The 14663-nt window shown below is 38.2% G+C and overlaps 1 protein-coding gene across 3 annotated transcripts in view; it reads left to right on the forward strand.

The window, feature by feature from the left end:
- The window catches only part of PTPRM (protein tyrosine phosphatase receptor type M), a 943724-nt gene that overhangs the window by 579013 nt on the left and 350048 nt on the right, over positions 1 to 14663 (forward strand). For all 3 annotated transcript variants that reach the window (XM_064294704.1, XM_064294702.1, XM_064294703.1), the window contains exon 9: positions 6433 to 6542. In XM_064294704.1, the coding sequence (XP_064150774.1) occupies positions 6433 to 6542 (110 nt within the window). The remainder of the gene's footprint in view (positions 1 to 6432; positions 6543 to 14663) is intronic.

Below are 14663 nucleotides of genomic sequence, written 5' to 3' on the forward strand. Positions count from 1 at the left end.
TACAACAAAATGTTCATATAGCACATAAAATACAATGGCATTGTATCATATATTTGACCAAAAAGTCACGTGCCAGGCATTAGAATAAGTGGCAGAGAACTTGGGAACCCCATTACTTATTCCTGGGAAAAATAGATGTTTAACTTTTTTTTCTCTTTATGCAGCAGAATTTTGATGATTGATTAAAACTTGAATTAAATGCCTGTCAATAATATTTAATTTTATTTAAAGAGCTAACAAAGCACTTTTGAGAGTCTGTTACCTACTCAATACTATGCATATAACTATAGAAGAAAACTGTGGAGAAAGTCAGACTAAAGGTGGAGCCCATCTTACATCCTCCTCTTTGTAGCCCCTCAAGGCCTGCCTGCCTTGGTTGCTCTCCAGTGCCTTCAAATAGTTGTTTATTAGCATTGTTTTTATATGAAACAAGTTTAATTTCATATTAGTGTGATATAAGTCAGTCTTTCAAGGCAGAAACTGGAAGTCCTATTTCTGTTTCTTCCAACTCTTCCTTGTCTCCCAGTAAGTAAGTGTCAGCATTGTCAACAGGTCACCTGGCCATTTCCCCACCTGCCTTTCTGCATTTAATCTGTTCCTGGCTCCTGCCATTTCTGCTTCCAGAAATTAGATTATTCTTTCCTCTCTGCTTTCACTCTTCAGTCCTCATTATTTTATGCTGAAATTGCTGTAACAGTTTCTAAGCTTTCTTTGTAATTTCAACCTTTTCTAATTCTAATGCCCCCTACTCACTCACTAAAGGAATCTGTAAAGTACGTTTTCATCATCTAGCATTCTCCACAAGAGCCTTCAGTATCTTTTCCTGTTTATCTTTATTCCTGAGCCTTATCTCTCCAGCAGTCTTCTATACTCTTGGCTTATGCTCTAAAACTTATCAGTCTACAAAGGTGTCACCTTGGCATGGGTTGCGTATACCAAACTCATTACATACCCGTTTTTCCTTGTTCTCTCCAGCTTCTCTTCTACTAAGTATCTTTCCACCTGTTGTCTCTCAGTTGCATCTCCTTCTCTATCCCTCATAGTTCTCAAGTTTCAGGTTCTTTATAAAGCTGTCTCCAACTGTTCAACCCATATTATGCTCATCCTTCTGACCTTATTTGTACTTATAAGAGCCATAAATCCTGAGCCTCAGTCTCCTCATATGAAAAGTGAGGATAATAATACTTCTCAGGCAGGTTTAGAGTTGGAAGAAATTTACCTAGAACTGGTTTTAACTTCCAGAGAGTGGACATTTAATATATGATTGTTATTATTATATGATTCGTAGCAGTTCATTATGATCTTTCCTTGTTTTCTCATTATTTCGTATATGAATTTTCCTCTAATTGTAAACTGCTTAAGAGGAGAAACCAATTGTTTGTATTCTATAGAAATAATCATGGTACTGAGTAGTTGATAAACACTCAAAAGCACTTTATTTGTCTCTAAATGAAATAAAATATTGTTGGTAAGCATTTCATGTTTTAGTCATTTCTAGGGATGAGACGATCCACGTTGCTGAAGCGTGAACCCACTCAACATTTGGGGGTTGAAAATTGGGAATGACATGAGCTAGGAATTCTGTTTAGTTCTGCAAAAACATGAAGTCAGAGTCACATATATATTTTTTGTTTGGTTAAATTATTATTGCTAGTCCCATAAGTCTGGCATGCATTACTTTCAAATAAAAATCTATTGTTCTCATAGCCTACAGATATTCAGTTAATTTGAAAAGCTTTTATTTCAAATTAAAACTGCTTAAAAAAAAAAAAAAAGGACTTCTGGTGAGTAGCATCTGGGGTCTTAAAAGCTTGCAAGCAGCCATCTAAGATACATCTGTTGGTCTCATCCCATTGTAAGCAAAGGAGAATGAAGAAAACCAAAGACACAAGGAAAATATTAGTCCAAATGACTAATGGAGAACATGGGCCACAACCTCCACCAGCCCAAGCCTAGAAGAACTAGATGGTATCCGGCTCCACCACTGACTGCCCTGACAGAGATCACAATAGAGGGTCCTGGACAAAGCAGTAGAAAAATGTAGAACAAAATTGAAATTCACAAAAAAAAAAAGATTAGACTAACTGGTCTTTCAGAGACTGGAGGAACCCCAGAGACTATGGCCTCTGGACACCCTGCTAACTCAGAACTGAAGCTACTCCCAAAGGCCACCTTTCAGCCAAAAATTAGACAGGCCTATAAAACAAACAGTAACACATGTGAGGAACGTGCTTCTTAGTTCAGTCAAATATACGAGCCCAAAGGGGCAACACCTACCCAAAAGTGAAGATGAGAAGGCAGGAAGGGACTGGAAAACTGGGCAAATGAACACAGGGAACCCAGCATGTAAAGGGAAAGGGGGAGAGTGCTGACTAAACATGGAGATTGCACCCAATGTCACAAAACAATTTGTGTATGCATTTTTGAATGAGAAAAAAACAAGGGACTTCAAGAAAGGCAGAGAGAAGAAGTCAGAAATAGAATAACTGTCAAACAGTAGTGAGTTTGAAGACAAATCAATGGTGAGGTCATTTTATCTACCATTAACAAAGCTACAAATCATTGAACATTGTGACTTATTGTAGCATAATATTTCTATTGTAATATTGATTATTTCAACAAAAAGCGTGTGGAAAAATATTTATCTTTTTCAATCATCTTTAGAGTGTCACTTTGTAGTATAGGACTCAGTTTCACAAACTCAGATATTTTGACTATATATTCCAAATCCTGAATTCCTCTAAATAGTAAAAAAAAAAAAAAAAATAGTACTAGACTGAAATTCCTGTGTGGTACTTTCTTCCCTAATTTAATAAACTTTTCTGTATATGTATAGTATATATGTATGTGTGTATATGTATATTTATATACATATAAATATATATACCTTTTTAACCTCTATTAGGTCTGTTCCTGACCTACAAAACTTACATGAATCCCACTAAGGTCTTCCTGTCAACACTCTCCCAATGCCATCCATTACTGGGTCTCCTCCAGCACATTTTAAATGTCCTCTGATCAACATCATTTTGAATTCCTACCTTTTGTTTGTTTGTTTTAGCCTTATTTATATTAATGGGATGAAACAAAAGGGTTTTTTTTCCCTAAGTTTTTGCCTTCATTACATCTATACATAGGTTAGTAAATATTTTCAGTTAATATCACAAAATAACAGACCATTCATCATAGTTATTTTGGTATTGTCAGAAAAGTGGTAATGATCCTAATCAACACTTTCAAGGGAGAGAAGAGACTTAGTAGAGTGCTCTCTGCAACGGCACGTTTTAGCTCAACCTCTGACTATGATAAACATTTGTGTTGGACTCAGAGGCTGGCATTGTAACTGCTTGAATACTTTGTTTTCGTTGCTTGGATGTAGTCTCACACAGATTCCCTCAGTCTAGGAGAATTACTTTCATATTTATTGATTATCTAGAGTTTGTATATTAAAAATAAGTTAGTCCCACTCTTCATTTTATAAATGAGACAACTGAAACCCAGGGATATCCAATGATTTATCCAGATTATGCGGTTTAAGTATTGGAGCGTCTTAAGTCAGAACCCAGGCCTCCAATCTGAGTAAGTTTTTTTTTTTTTTCCTACTAAACAACATTTAGCTCTATATAGAGTAGCTGTAAAATATCCTACATCTAACTATAAGTAGTCCCTACGCTCAAGAAGTGTAGAATTTGCTTTTGAAATTCTAGGTAATGTTTCCAACCTATGGAGATCTTACCAACCCTTACAAGACTACTTGTATAGTTCCACAATCAAAAACATTTCTCCAACTACTTTTTTCAAGACAGCTTTATTTATTCAAATGCCATAAAATTCACTCATTTGATTTTACAATTTAATAGCTTTTAGTATATTCAGAGTTGTGGAAACCATCGCCACAATAAATTTTGGAACATCTCATTACCCCCCAAAGAAACCCTGTACCCATTAGTTGACACCCCCTGCTCCCCTTACCCCAATCCCAGCCCCAGACAACCACTAATCTACTTGCTGTTTCTATGGATTTGCCTTTTCCAGACAATTCATAAAAATAGAACTATGCAATATGGGGTCCTTTGTGACTGCGTTCTTTCATTTAGCATAATATTTCCAAGGTTCATCTATGTTGTAGCAGGTATCAGTACTTCATTTCTTTTTATTCATAAATTATATTCTATGAATATACCATTTTGTTTATCCATTTGTCAGTTCATGGACTTTTTTTCCCACTGGCTATTATGATTTGTACTACTGAGAACATTTATGTACAAGCTTTTACGTGGATGTATGTTTGCATTTCTCTTGAGTAGACAGGTAGGAATGAATTACTAGATCGTATGGTAAATGTGTGTTTAACCATTTGAGGAACTACTGGACTCTGCAAAATGGCTGTATCATTTTTCATTCTACCCAGTAGTATATGAAGGTTCCAATTTTCCTACATTCTCACCAACACATATTATTATGTGCCTTTATGAATATAGCCATCCTAGTGTTTTTTTTTTTTTTTTTTTTTAGTGGGTAGGAGGAAACCCCGGTGGCGTAGTGGTTAAATGCTACAGCTGCTAACCAAAGGGTCGGCAGTTCAAATCCACCAGGCGCTCCTTGGAAACTCTGTGGGGCAGTTCTACTCTGTTCTGTAGGGTCGCTATGAGTCGGAATCGACTCGACGGCACTGGGTTTGGTTTGGTGGTTTTTTAGTGGGTATGAAGTGGTATCTCATTGTGGTTTGATTTTCAATTGTCTAATGGCTAATAACGTTAAGCTTCTTTCATGTACGTGTTGGGCATTTGTAGGCCTTCTTTGGAGAACTGTCTACTCAGATCCTTTGCCCATTTTTAATTGGGTTATTTGTCTGATTATTATTGAGCTTAATAGTTCTCTATGTATTCTATGTACAAGTCCCTGGCCAGATACATGATTTGCAAAAACTTTCTCCCATTCTATGTGTTGTCTTTTTACTTTCTCGATAGTGCTCTTTGAAACACAAAGTTTTTCATTTTGATGACGTACAGTTTATCTGTATTATCTTTTTTCTTGTGCTTTTAGTGTCATATCTAAAAAGCAATTGCCTAATCCAAGGTCACAAAGATTTATGCCTGTGTAGTCTTCTAAGAGTTTTAGCTCTTATGTTTAGGTCTTAAATCCACTTTGATTTAATTTTTGTGTATTGTGTGAGGTAAGGATTCAACTTCATCTTTACATTTGGGTATCTGTTTATCCAAACACTATTTGTGGAAAGATTATTCTGTCCTCATTGAATTTCATAGCACCCTTGTTGAAAATCAGTTGACTGTAAATGTGAAGGGTATATTTCTGTTCTTTCAGTTCTGTCTCTTGATCTGTATGTCTGTCCTTATTCTGGTACCACACTGCCTTCTTGATTACTGTATCTTTGTAGTAAGTCTTGAAATTGGAAAGCGTGAAACCTCTCCACCCACTTTTTGTTCACTGACTCCATCACCAAAACTTTTTATCATGTACCCACAAATATATATGTATTTATAAATAGGATGGACATGCTAGTACATTAAATTGTCTATAACAAAAAGCTTACTCAAACCTGAATATAAAATGATAAAGATGAGACAAATAATATTTTTAAAATAATTTTTAAATGTTATTTTATGGAAAATTGGCAAGTAGATTTTCATCTTCCCTTTTGTCAATTTGATTTTCTTGAAAACTATTCAGAACTGTTGTATATTTTATGTTTTGAAAGGATGGCATCAAAATTCCCCAAACCTAATACTATCTATTATACTAGTAATTACACTATAAATGAAGTACAGTAAATTTCAAAAATATATTATTTCATCTACATCACATATTAGTACATTAATACATAATGAATTTGTGATGATTTATATAGCTGTAACTTATTTTCACTTTTTAATATTTATCATAACAATTTATTAAACCATTTGGCTTGTTTTCAACTTATTAATATAAAAATGCTGCTATATTAACATTCTTGCTACATACATACAAGAAATTTCCTAGGGAATCTACATAAAGGTGAGGTTATTGGGTCACATGACATGTGCGTCTTTAACTTTTACTAAATACTGCCAAAGTGGTTTGCAAAGTGGCTCTTCCAGTTTACACTCCAACCAAGTAGTGTATGAAAATTCTCATAGTTCCAATCCTTTCTCATTTATTTTTCATGAAAAAGTTTACTTAAAAGGTAATTCTTGAGTTCTATCTAATTGTTTCAGACTTTAAAGACATACGATGAAATTATTCTCTTTATAAGGAGAGTATAGTTAAAATGGTTTTAGATTTCATATTTTTAAAAGAAAACTGAGTGTTTCTATAGACTATTAATTTGTTTTACGTCAATGAAAGATTAAAACCTATCAAGACTAGAAAAATCTACTTTTTTTTTTTTAACCTTGGTTTGTTATTCAAACATTCATACCCCACCTGTTTTAGTCCCAGGTGCTGTTCCTACTGAATCTATCCAAGGAAGTACCTTCGAAGAGAAGATATTTCTTCAGTGGCGAGAACCGACTCAAACATATGGAGTAATCACTTTATATGAGGTAGTGTATCCATCGTTAGTAATTTATTTTTATTATAATTTCTTACAATAGCTAGGCTATCTGTTATTTAAAATGCATAATGACATAAGGCCTTATAAGAAGTTTAATGACTTCAGTGTATATAAAGGTTAATTTAAAGAAACAAAAAACTTAAAAAAATTTTTTTTTGAATTGTGGATAATCTCAGGATGTATATTTACAATGATTTACATGTTCCTAGATTATATGTTATCATATGTTAAAACACAGCATAACGTCATCACTTTTATTAAAAACAACTAAGTATTTTGAAGCATATGTTGACTAGGAGGCAACCACAGAATCCTGTCCCTGCTTAGCTGTGAAATATTTCACTCCTGAATTATAAAGGAACACAATTATCCAATTAGCAAAGTCAATAAAAAATGTGTCAGGAATAAGCCTGCGATAGAGCCTTTTAGTTTCTTTGTGTTAGCAAAACACCCTTTGGACTTCTGTGACGTAGCTCTGTCTCCTGAGCCATGTCAAATGGTGGAATGATAGATAAGCAGCGAAGAACTTGATGAATTGTTCAAGGAAAAAAATAACCCCAGTAGCAGGGGTGACAGTCATCACATCTGTGTGAGCGTCATTTCACTATGCCTATTGTCATAGAAACAAGCAGACGTGTTTTTTTTAAGCTAGCCTTTATTTGAATGCAAATTCAACAAAATTATATGTTGTTAGGTTTGTGAAAACCGTAGCAGTTCCTCACATGGAAGCCGCACTTGAATACCTTTCAGAACTACTGACAAAAGCCTGAGCAGATTAAGCTGTCAGAATGGTAATCGCTGGTAAACCCTTCCCTGACCCAGTCAGCCTCACATTTGTGTTTACTTATAGCTTTTGAAAATTAGCATTGAAATGCAAAAGGAAAATTTTAATTGGAAGCTAAATGAAGTAAGATAAAAGAAAAAAGTTGACTTCAGTGCTAAGTTACTAATGCTGTCCATTGGCTGCTTCATTGTAAGAGAGTAGGTGTAATAAAAATTCGTGGCTCAGCTCTCATAGGGCTGCTTTATAATCGAATCAACAAGTTCCTATTTTTCCCTCAGTGATCGTAATCTTTTAGCTAATATCTTTGGTCCCATGACCCTTTTCAAGTCTCATTTTGGGAGATTCACGACTTTTTACTAGAAAATATAAAGCCTTTGAAAAAAAAATTTTTTTTTGAAACCACAGTTAAGTTCCAAGAAATAAGTTTATCCATCCTAAAAACCAGACCCTGACATCTGGTCAGACAGGAACTAATATAGCAGTCCCCCTTATCCCCAGGGGGTCCAAGACCTCCCACCCAGTGGGTGCCTGAAACCCAACCCTACATATACTGTTTTTTTTTCCTGTACATACATACTTTTCATTAAAGGAAGCACTTTAAGGCTTATCTTTGGAGTCTCCAAATTGCCAGCATTAATACTCTTGTGCTTGGGGAACCTAGTTAAGTAAAGTAAGGGTTACTTGAACACGAGCACTGTGATACTACAACAATCAATCTGATGACCAGCCAGTTACTAAGTGACTAACTGGCTGGTAGCCTGTATAGCATGAATACACTGGACAAGGAGATGGTTTACATCCCAGGAGGGACAGAGTGGGGTGGCTCAGGATTTCATCACACTACCCAGAATGGCATTTGGTTTAAAACGTATAAATTGTTTATTTTCAGACTGCGGCTGACCATGGATAACTGTAGAACCACAGACAAGAAGGGACTACTCTAGCATACGCCTTCTTTCTAACTGCACTGCACATTTATCTTTGTGTATAAGTAACTTTAACGTGAAAAGAGTAGGAGTAATAATTCAAAATAAGAGCCCATTAATCTCTGTGACTTCAGCAGCCAGGATCCCACAGTTGAGCATCATCTAGATGATAGTACAATGGGGAATTGTGCCTGCGCCGTATGTCAGAGTATTAAAATCAGATGTGTATGTGCCGAGAAGCCTGGTTCATTTTTCTAGGCACCAAAGGGGAAATGTCACATGTGTGAGTCAGGCTTAAGTGATGAAGTTTTCTGACCACCAAATCTTGTTCTAGGAGGAAGTTCTCAAGCTCCTCAAGGTAGACTTTAGGTGGAGTTTCAGGAGGGAGCTCCTCTTCCCCTAACACAGACCTGCACGCATGACTCACCTACCCTTTGCCAGGGTCCTACTCAGAGCTGGAGGTGGAGGAAGGAGTCGGTCCCTCCCGGGAGGAGGCCACAGCCTTCTGGGACAGACATCATGCTAAGGAAGCAGGGACCTTAGGAACAGTGTATTCTGTCATGGAAACACATTTTAATATAGGTAAAAACTGGTTGGTGAAACAAATCATCATGGTTGACAAAAAGTTCAGTGATAAAAACTTTAGGGAAAACGGCATAATTGTATAGTTTTTGAAGGAGAGAAGAAAAACTAGATTGAATGTTGCAGACACTGTAAATAAATATGCTGTAGGTTCATGTTATTCTAAATTTCTCTTTACCCCTCATGAGAGATGTGCCAAAATATTAATAATTGAAAGATTCTGACAGTACTGTTTTTTTCCAGGAATTTTGGCAATTTACAGCATGCAAGTATTTTTCTGGTTTTATTCTTTGCCATCGTCTTTATAGCCTCCTAAATCCCATCCATGATTCCTGGGTGGTACAAATGGCTAATGTGCTTGGCTACTAACTGAAAGGTTGGAGGTTTAAGTCTGCCAGAGGCATGTTGGTACTCCCAGATGCACAGACCTAGTGATCTACTTCTGAAATATCAGCCATTGAAAACCCACATGTGTCAGCGTGAGTTGGAATCGACTTGATAGCAACTGGTTTGGTTGGTTAACTTCCATTCAGTTCCCTCTCAAAACTAGGCCCTCCTTTCTGTTCTCGCTGTCTTTGTCCTCGCGTCCTTCTCATCCCTTACCTACCCACTTTACCTGTTTAATTTTGTCAGTTATCTTTCTAAAACCTGGCTCTGATAATTATATCTCTTCCTAAAAAAAAAAAAGAATCTGTTGCCATCAAGTCCATTCCAACTTATAGCAGCCCTATAGGACAGAGTAGAACTGCCCCATAGGGTTTCCAAGGCTATACATCTTTATGGAAGCAGACTGCCACATCTTTCTCCTGCAGAGCAGTTGATGGGTTCCAACTGCCAACCTTTTGGTTAGCAGCCTAGCACTTAACCACTGCACCACCAGGGCTCCTTCTACCTAAATAGATACCTAATGTCTTTCATATTCTTAAAATATAAGTGTAATACTTGATTTGTGCAAGAAAGTACAGAAGTATTCAAAATAGAATAGCCTTGCATCCCAATTTTTACTGTTAACAAGATGCATGCCCTTCCAAAATTTTCAAGATATAAATTATAGTGCAAGTTCATTTATCAGTATACTTGGATAAAATTTAATATATGTTGGCAAATCCAACATTTTATTACGTGAATAACATGCCGCTCACATCACACAAAAATATACCAAATAGATTCATGATCTGAACACAAAATTCAACTTATGAGAGCACAGTAAGAAAAAAAGATGCAAGGACAATTTTGTAATCTTTCTTTCTCATCTTGACAGAAAATCCAGAAGTCATATTCAAAAAGATTGGCAGATTTGAATATTTTAAAATATAAACTTCTAAATGATCAAAGATAGCACAAAGAAAGTTTAAATATAAACAGAAGACATGGGGAAATTATTTTCAACATTTATCTTAGTCAAAGTATTTATAGCTATGATATACTGTGACCTGATATAGATGAATAAGAAAAAGATAAAGCAATCCACTAGAAAAAATGGCCAAAGAGTAAGAAAAGACAGCTCGTAGAGAAAATATCTAAATGGCGTGTCAGCATGTGAGAAGACACCTACCCAACCTTACTAATGATGGAAGAAGCAAGATAAAGCAAGCCTATAGAAAGTTTGACTTGTGGAGTCTCAGGTGTTCAGCAAGGATGGAGGAAGTGTGTGCACAGACCACTAATGGAAACCTTCATTTTGTCACCTCGTAGACAGGTTGAGAGCGTCTATCAAAATTTAAACATTACGTATGAAAGCTGTTTTTAAAAGTTTATCAGTCAGTAATACTCCCAGAGAGGCAGTGGTGGTTCAGAGGTAAAATCCCCACCCTCCTTGTGGGAGACACTGGTTCGATACCCAGCCATTACACCTCACGCGTAGCTACCTCTCATCTGTCAGTGGAGGCTCATGTGTTGCTAGGATGCTGAACAAGTTTCAGCAAAGCATCTAGACTAAGGTGGACTAGGAAGAAAAGCCTGCTAATCTACTTCCAAAAATCAGTCAGTGAAAACCCTGTGACCCACAACGGTTTGATCTACAGCCTATCATGGGGATGGTGCAGGACTGGACAGCCTTTCAGTCCATTGAACGCATAGACACCATGATCCAAGGGCCATCTCGATGGTAGCTAACAACTACAGTACTCCCAAGTGGACAGGAAGATTTGTTCAGCTATTTTCATTATACTTCACTAACTTTGCACAGCGAAGCCTGTGAGAGCTGCAACTGGACAGGACTGCCTTGTTTTTCCAGGTCTCACAAGCTTTCATCCTTTGACAGGATGCAGTCTTACCACTTCCCATCACTCATTTTAGTGGAAAATATTTGCATTTTCCTTCTCTGATAGGTTTCCACCTTACACAGGTCTGGCTTTCATAGGTTTTACTGTATGTTTCTTGATTGCCAAAGGTATAAACTTCAGGAAGACATCAGCAGACTTCTTGTTTTAACGTTGAGTGTGTGTAAGGCATTGGAAGAAGACAAAAGGATAAAAGGAACTGTCCTACTAGAGCTAACAGTCCTATCAGCAGCTAACTATAGAAGAATGAAGTAAATACCAGATGCAGACACTTGGAGTTTAACGTGTGAGTGGGGTGTAAAGGCAGTGCTGCCGAGCACACAGTAAGGTAGAACGGCCAGCTGATTGTGACATTGAAGAGTCAAGAGTCAGATTGTAATCCTGTATACCGGGCTCCGTCGATCACCATAGCAGAGACAGGTAATAGTGCAGAAGGAATGAAAATGTAGAGGCCATGTTAAGTAGTTTGATTTCAGTATCCGAGGCCTTTGTGTATGATCCTACTTCTCCTGCAATTAAATGATTCATCTATGTGGGATTTTCTTTTTTCAAGAATATTCTGAACTTACACACCACTCTGCTTTTGCTTATATTCTTCTTTCCTTCTGATGCCTTTTCCTCTGTTCCCATATTATAGGATTTCTGCTTATCTTTCAGTTTTTCACTCAAAGGTTGTACTTTCCCTAAGTGTCTTAGGTTCTTTCCTCCCCAGAAGTTAGGTTTAATTATTCACCACTTTGCGCTCATCGATTAAGTTGCCTGGACCTGGAGTTACAGACCACTCACGCGCCTGACCAACATAAGCAGCAGTTTATCCTTCCTCACCTCTCTAACCTACCTGAGCTGTTTGTGTGGCAGCTGGCTTGCTTGCTTGTTTTGACTTGGGGAATCCCATCAAATGGAACCCAACTCTGGAACATCAGTATTCTTTCAGGGGCTCCATTAAAATTGCCTTAGTCTTCAGCCAGTGATACAGTGCAAAGCTAAGAGCAGTCCCAGACTTTCCTTCTGGGAGTTTCCTGCTGCTTTTCCTCTGCCTAGCACTCAATAGGTGCTTAATAAACATTTATTGAATCAGATAATGAAAAAATCAAGGCAAAAAGAATGTGTTTCATTTAGGCATGAGCATGGAGGCATATTTTGTGCCCGTGCGAAATACTGTTCAGGTCAACAAATGTTTACAAAGTCTCAACTCTGGGGAAGGCAGTAGGATTACAGAGTCAGATTGCTCCTGTTCCCAAGGAGTTTTCGTATTCCTAGTGTTCAGACTCCCAGAGCCTCTGCGAATGGGCATTAGGGGGGAATCCATGAACTTCTAAAGGTTTGTGTGTACATACAGGCACAGCATATCCGCTTGCTAGGGGTGGGGAGAGGATTGGTCATTTTTAGGGATGCTTGAACATGGGTGTGTGTACACTTTTAGGGATGGGAGAATGAAGAACTATAATTTTTACCAGATTTCCGAAGGCCTATGAGCAAAAGAAACTTACAAACCCCTAGTCTAGCTTATCCTGCAGCTACGTAGCTGTTAGCAAGTAGAAACCCACCAGCCCCAGTGGGCCAGCAAGCCCTTTAATAAAGCATTTGTTCTGTAGTCTGTGCTGGGGGAGCAGAGCTCCCACCTGCCATGGGGTGAGTGTTTATATGAGCACGTGGACACACCTGGTCTCCCCAGGAGACTTTTTAGACAAAGTTATGCTGAGCACCAAATACTTACTGATCACACTGGGATCTGAAAGAATAATAAGACATCACTCACTCTTCAGAAAGAAGACAGTCACATGAAACATTCCAATTTCTTCATTATGTTTAAATCATGATTAAGAGTAAACAAAAGATTACACACACTAGGAATTTATTGACAAATGAGCTGTATGAGCACCATGACTGCAGTAGGCACTCAGGTGATCTCGAGAATATTGGGCCAGATTTTGGAAGGCTTCACGGATAGCAAAATTGGAACTTTGTCTTAAAAAATGGAGGGACTCTTTTGTATCCTAGTCTCACCTCAGTTCTCAGCAACATCTTTTAAAAGATTTCATTCTTAAAGCTTTTGTTTGTTTATTTCTGGGACAGCTCTGAACTCCAGCTTTTTTCCTGTTTTTCTGGTTATTTGGTTGGCGTCTTCTCCTCTGACTGATATCAAATATTAGTGTCCCTCAGGGTTTGGTACCAGGCTGCCTCTTCTATCCCTAAACCCTCTTCTGAATGATCTCATCCATTCCTAAAACCAGAATATCTGTCGAATGCTAGTCACTCCCAAATCTATATGTCCCGCCCAAACCTCTCTCTGATTCCAGCTTTACGTCATATATGGTATCTCCACTTGGCTGTTGTAGGTGTCTCAAATGTAACATGTCCACAGTTGAACTCTTAATGTCTCCTCACTCATTCTGTCCTATTTCAGGAAATGGAGCTATCTTTTGCACAAGCCTAAAGCAAGGAGTCTATCCTTGTTTCTTCCATCTTCCTTTTCCCCACATGTAATCTATAATCAGATTTTGTGCAATATGTCTCTGAAATATGCCAGTTATTTTCATTTATTGCTGTCTCCACTGCCCCTTCTTTAGCCCAGCTCACTGGATCCTGTCACCTGTACCAAGTCACTGGACCCTGGACACCTGCAGTAGTTCACAGTCACCTCCCTACTGCTGTACTCCCCCACCCCACCCCCAGCCAGGTCAGTCTGCCACTTGGCCGCCAAAGCGATCTTTTCATAAAGAAAATCAGATAATTTATTTTTACACTGAAAATTTTCAAAGGCCCACCGTTGTACATAGGCGAACTCCTCATGTTACGGTACAAAGCCTTGCATGGCACAGCCCCTGCCCCCTCCTCGGCCCCTCCAGGGACCCTTCTTACCTCATTTGCTAGCTCTAGCCACATGGCCTTCTTTCTCTTCATTAACTGTGCCCACAGTTTCTTGCTTCACGGCCTCACTGCTGTTCCCTCTGCCGGAAATGTTCCTCCCAAAACTCTTAGCACAGCTGCCTCCTTTACAATGTTCTAGTCCCCCCAACTTAATTGACATCCCCTCAGTGGGCCCTTCCTCACCGTTCCAGAAGTGTGCATATATACCTCTCTCCACTGTACTCTTTATCTTGGCCCACTGTTTGTCTGCTGTTTATTCCCCGCCCCCCATGGAATTTAGCACTTTAAAGTTATTCATATACTTATTATATGTTTCGCCAACTCCACCCTGCCCCAATCCAGACTCTAAGCTACCTGAAGGCAGGGCCTTTAGTGTTGATGTTCAATAAATATTTGAGCTGAATGAATGAATCAGAATAAATGGAGAGAAGAAAGGTATCTGTCACGTTCCCGGCAGGCGGAGGCCTGTGAGCAAGCGCGATGTCACAAAAACCCAGTGAGTGTTTGTGGGGCAGTGAATCCCTCTCCCTTGTTCAGAGAGGTGTCACGTATTCAGAAGTACATTTGGAGAAGAGGGTTAAAGCAGACCTTAAGCACAAAGCTAAGGAGTTTGGCCTTTGTTCTGTATGGGTTTGTATCCCGCTGACATTTTTAGTAAGACAGTA

This window comes from Loxodonta africana, chromosome 11 (assembly GCF_030014295.1).
Source record: "Loxodonta africana isolate mLoxAfr1 chromosome 11, mLoxAfr1.hap2, whole genome shotgun sequence".
NCBI classification, from domain to species: Eukaryota; Metazoa; Chordata; class Mammalia; order Proboscidea; family Elephantidae; genus Loxodonta; species Loxodonta africana.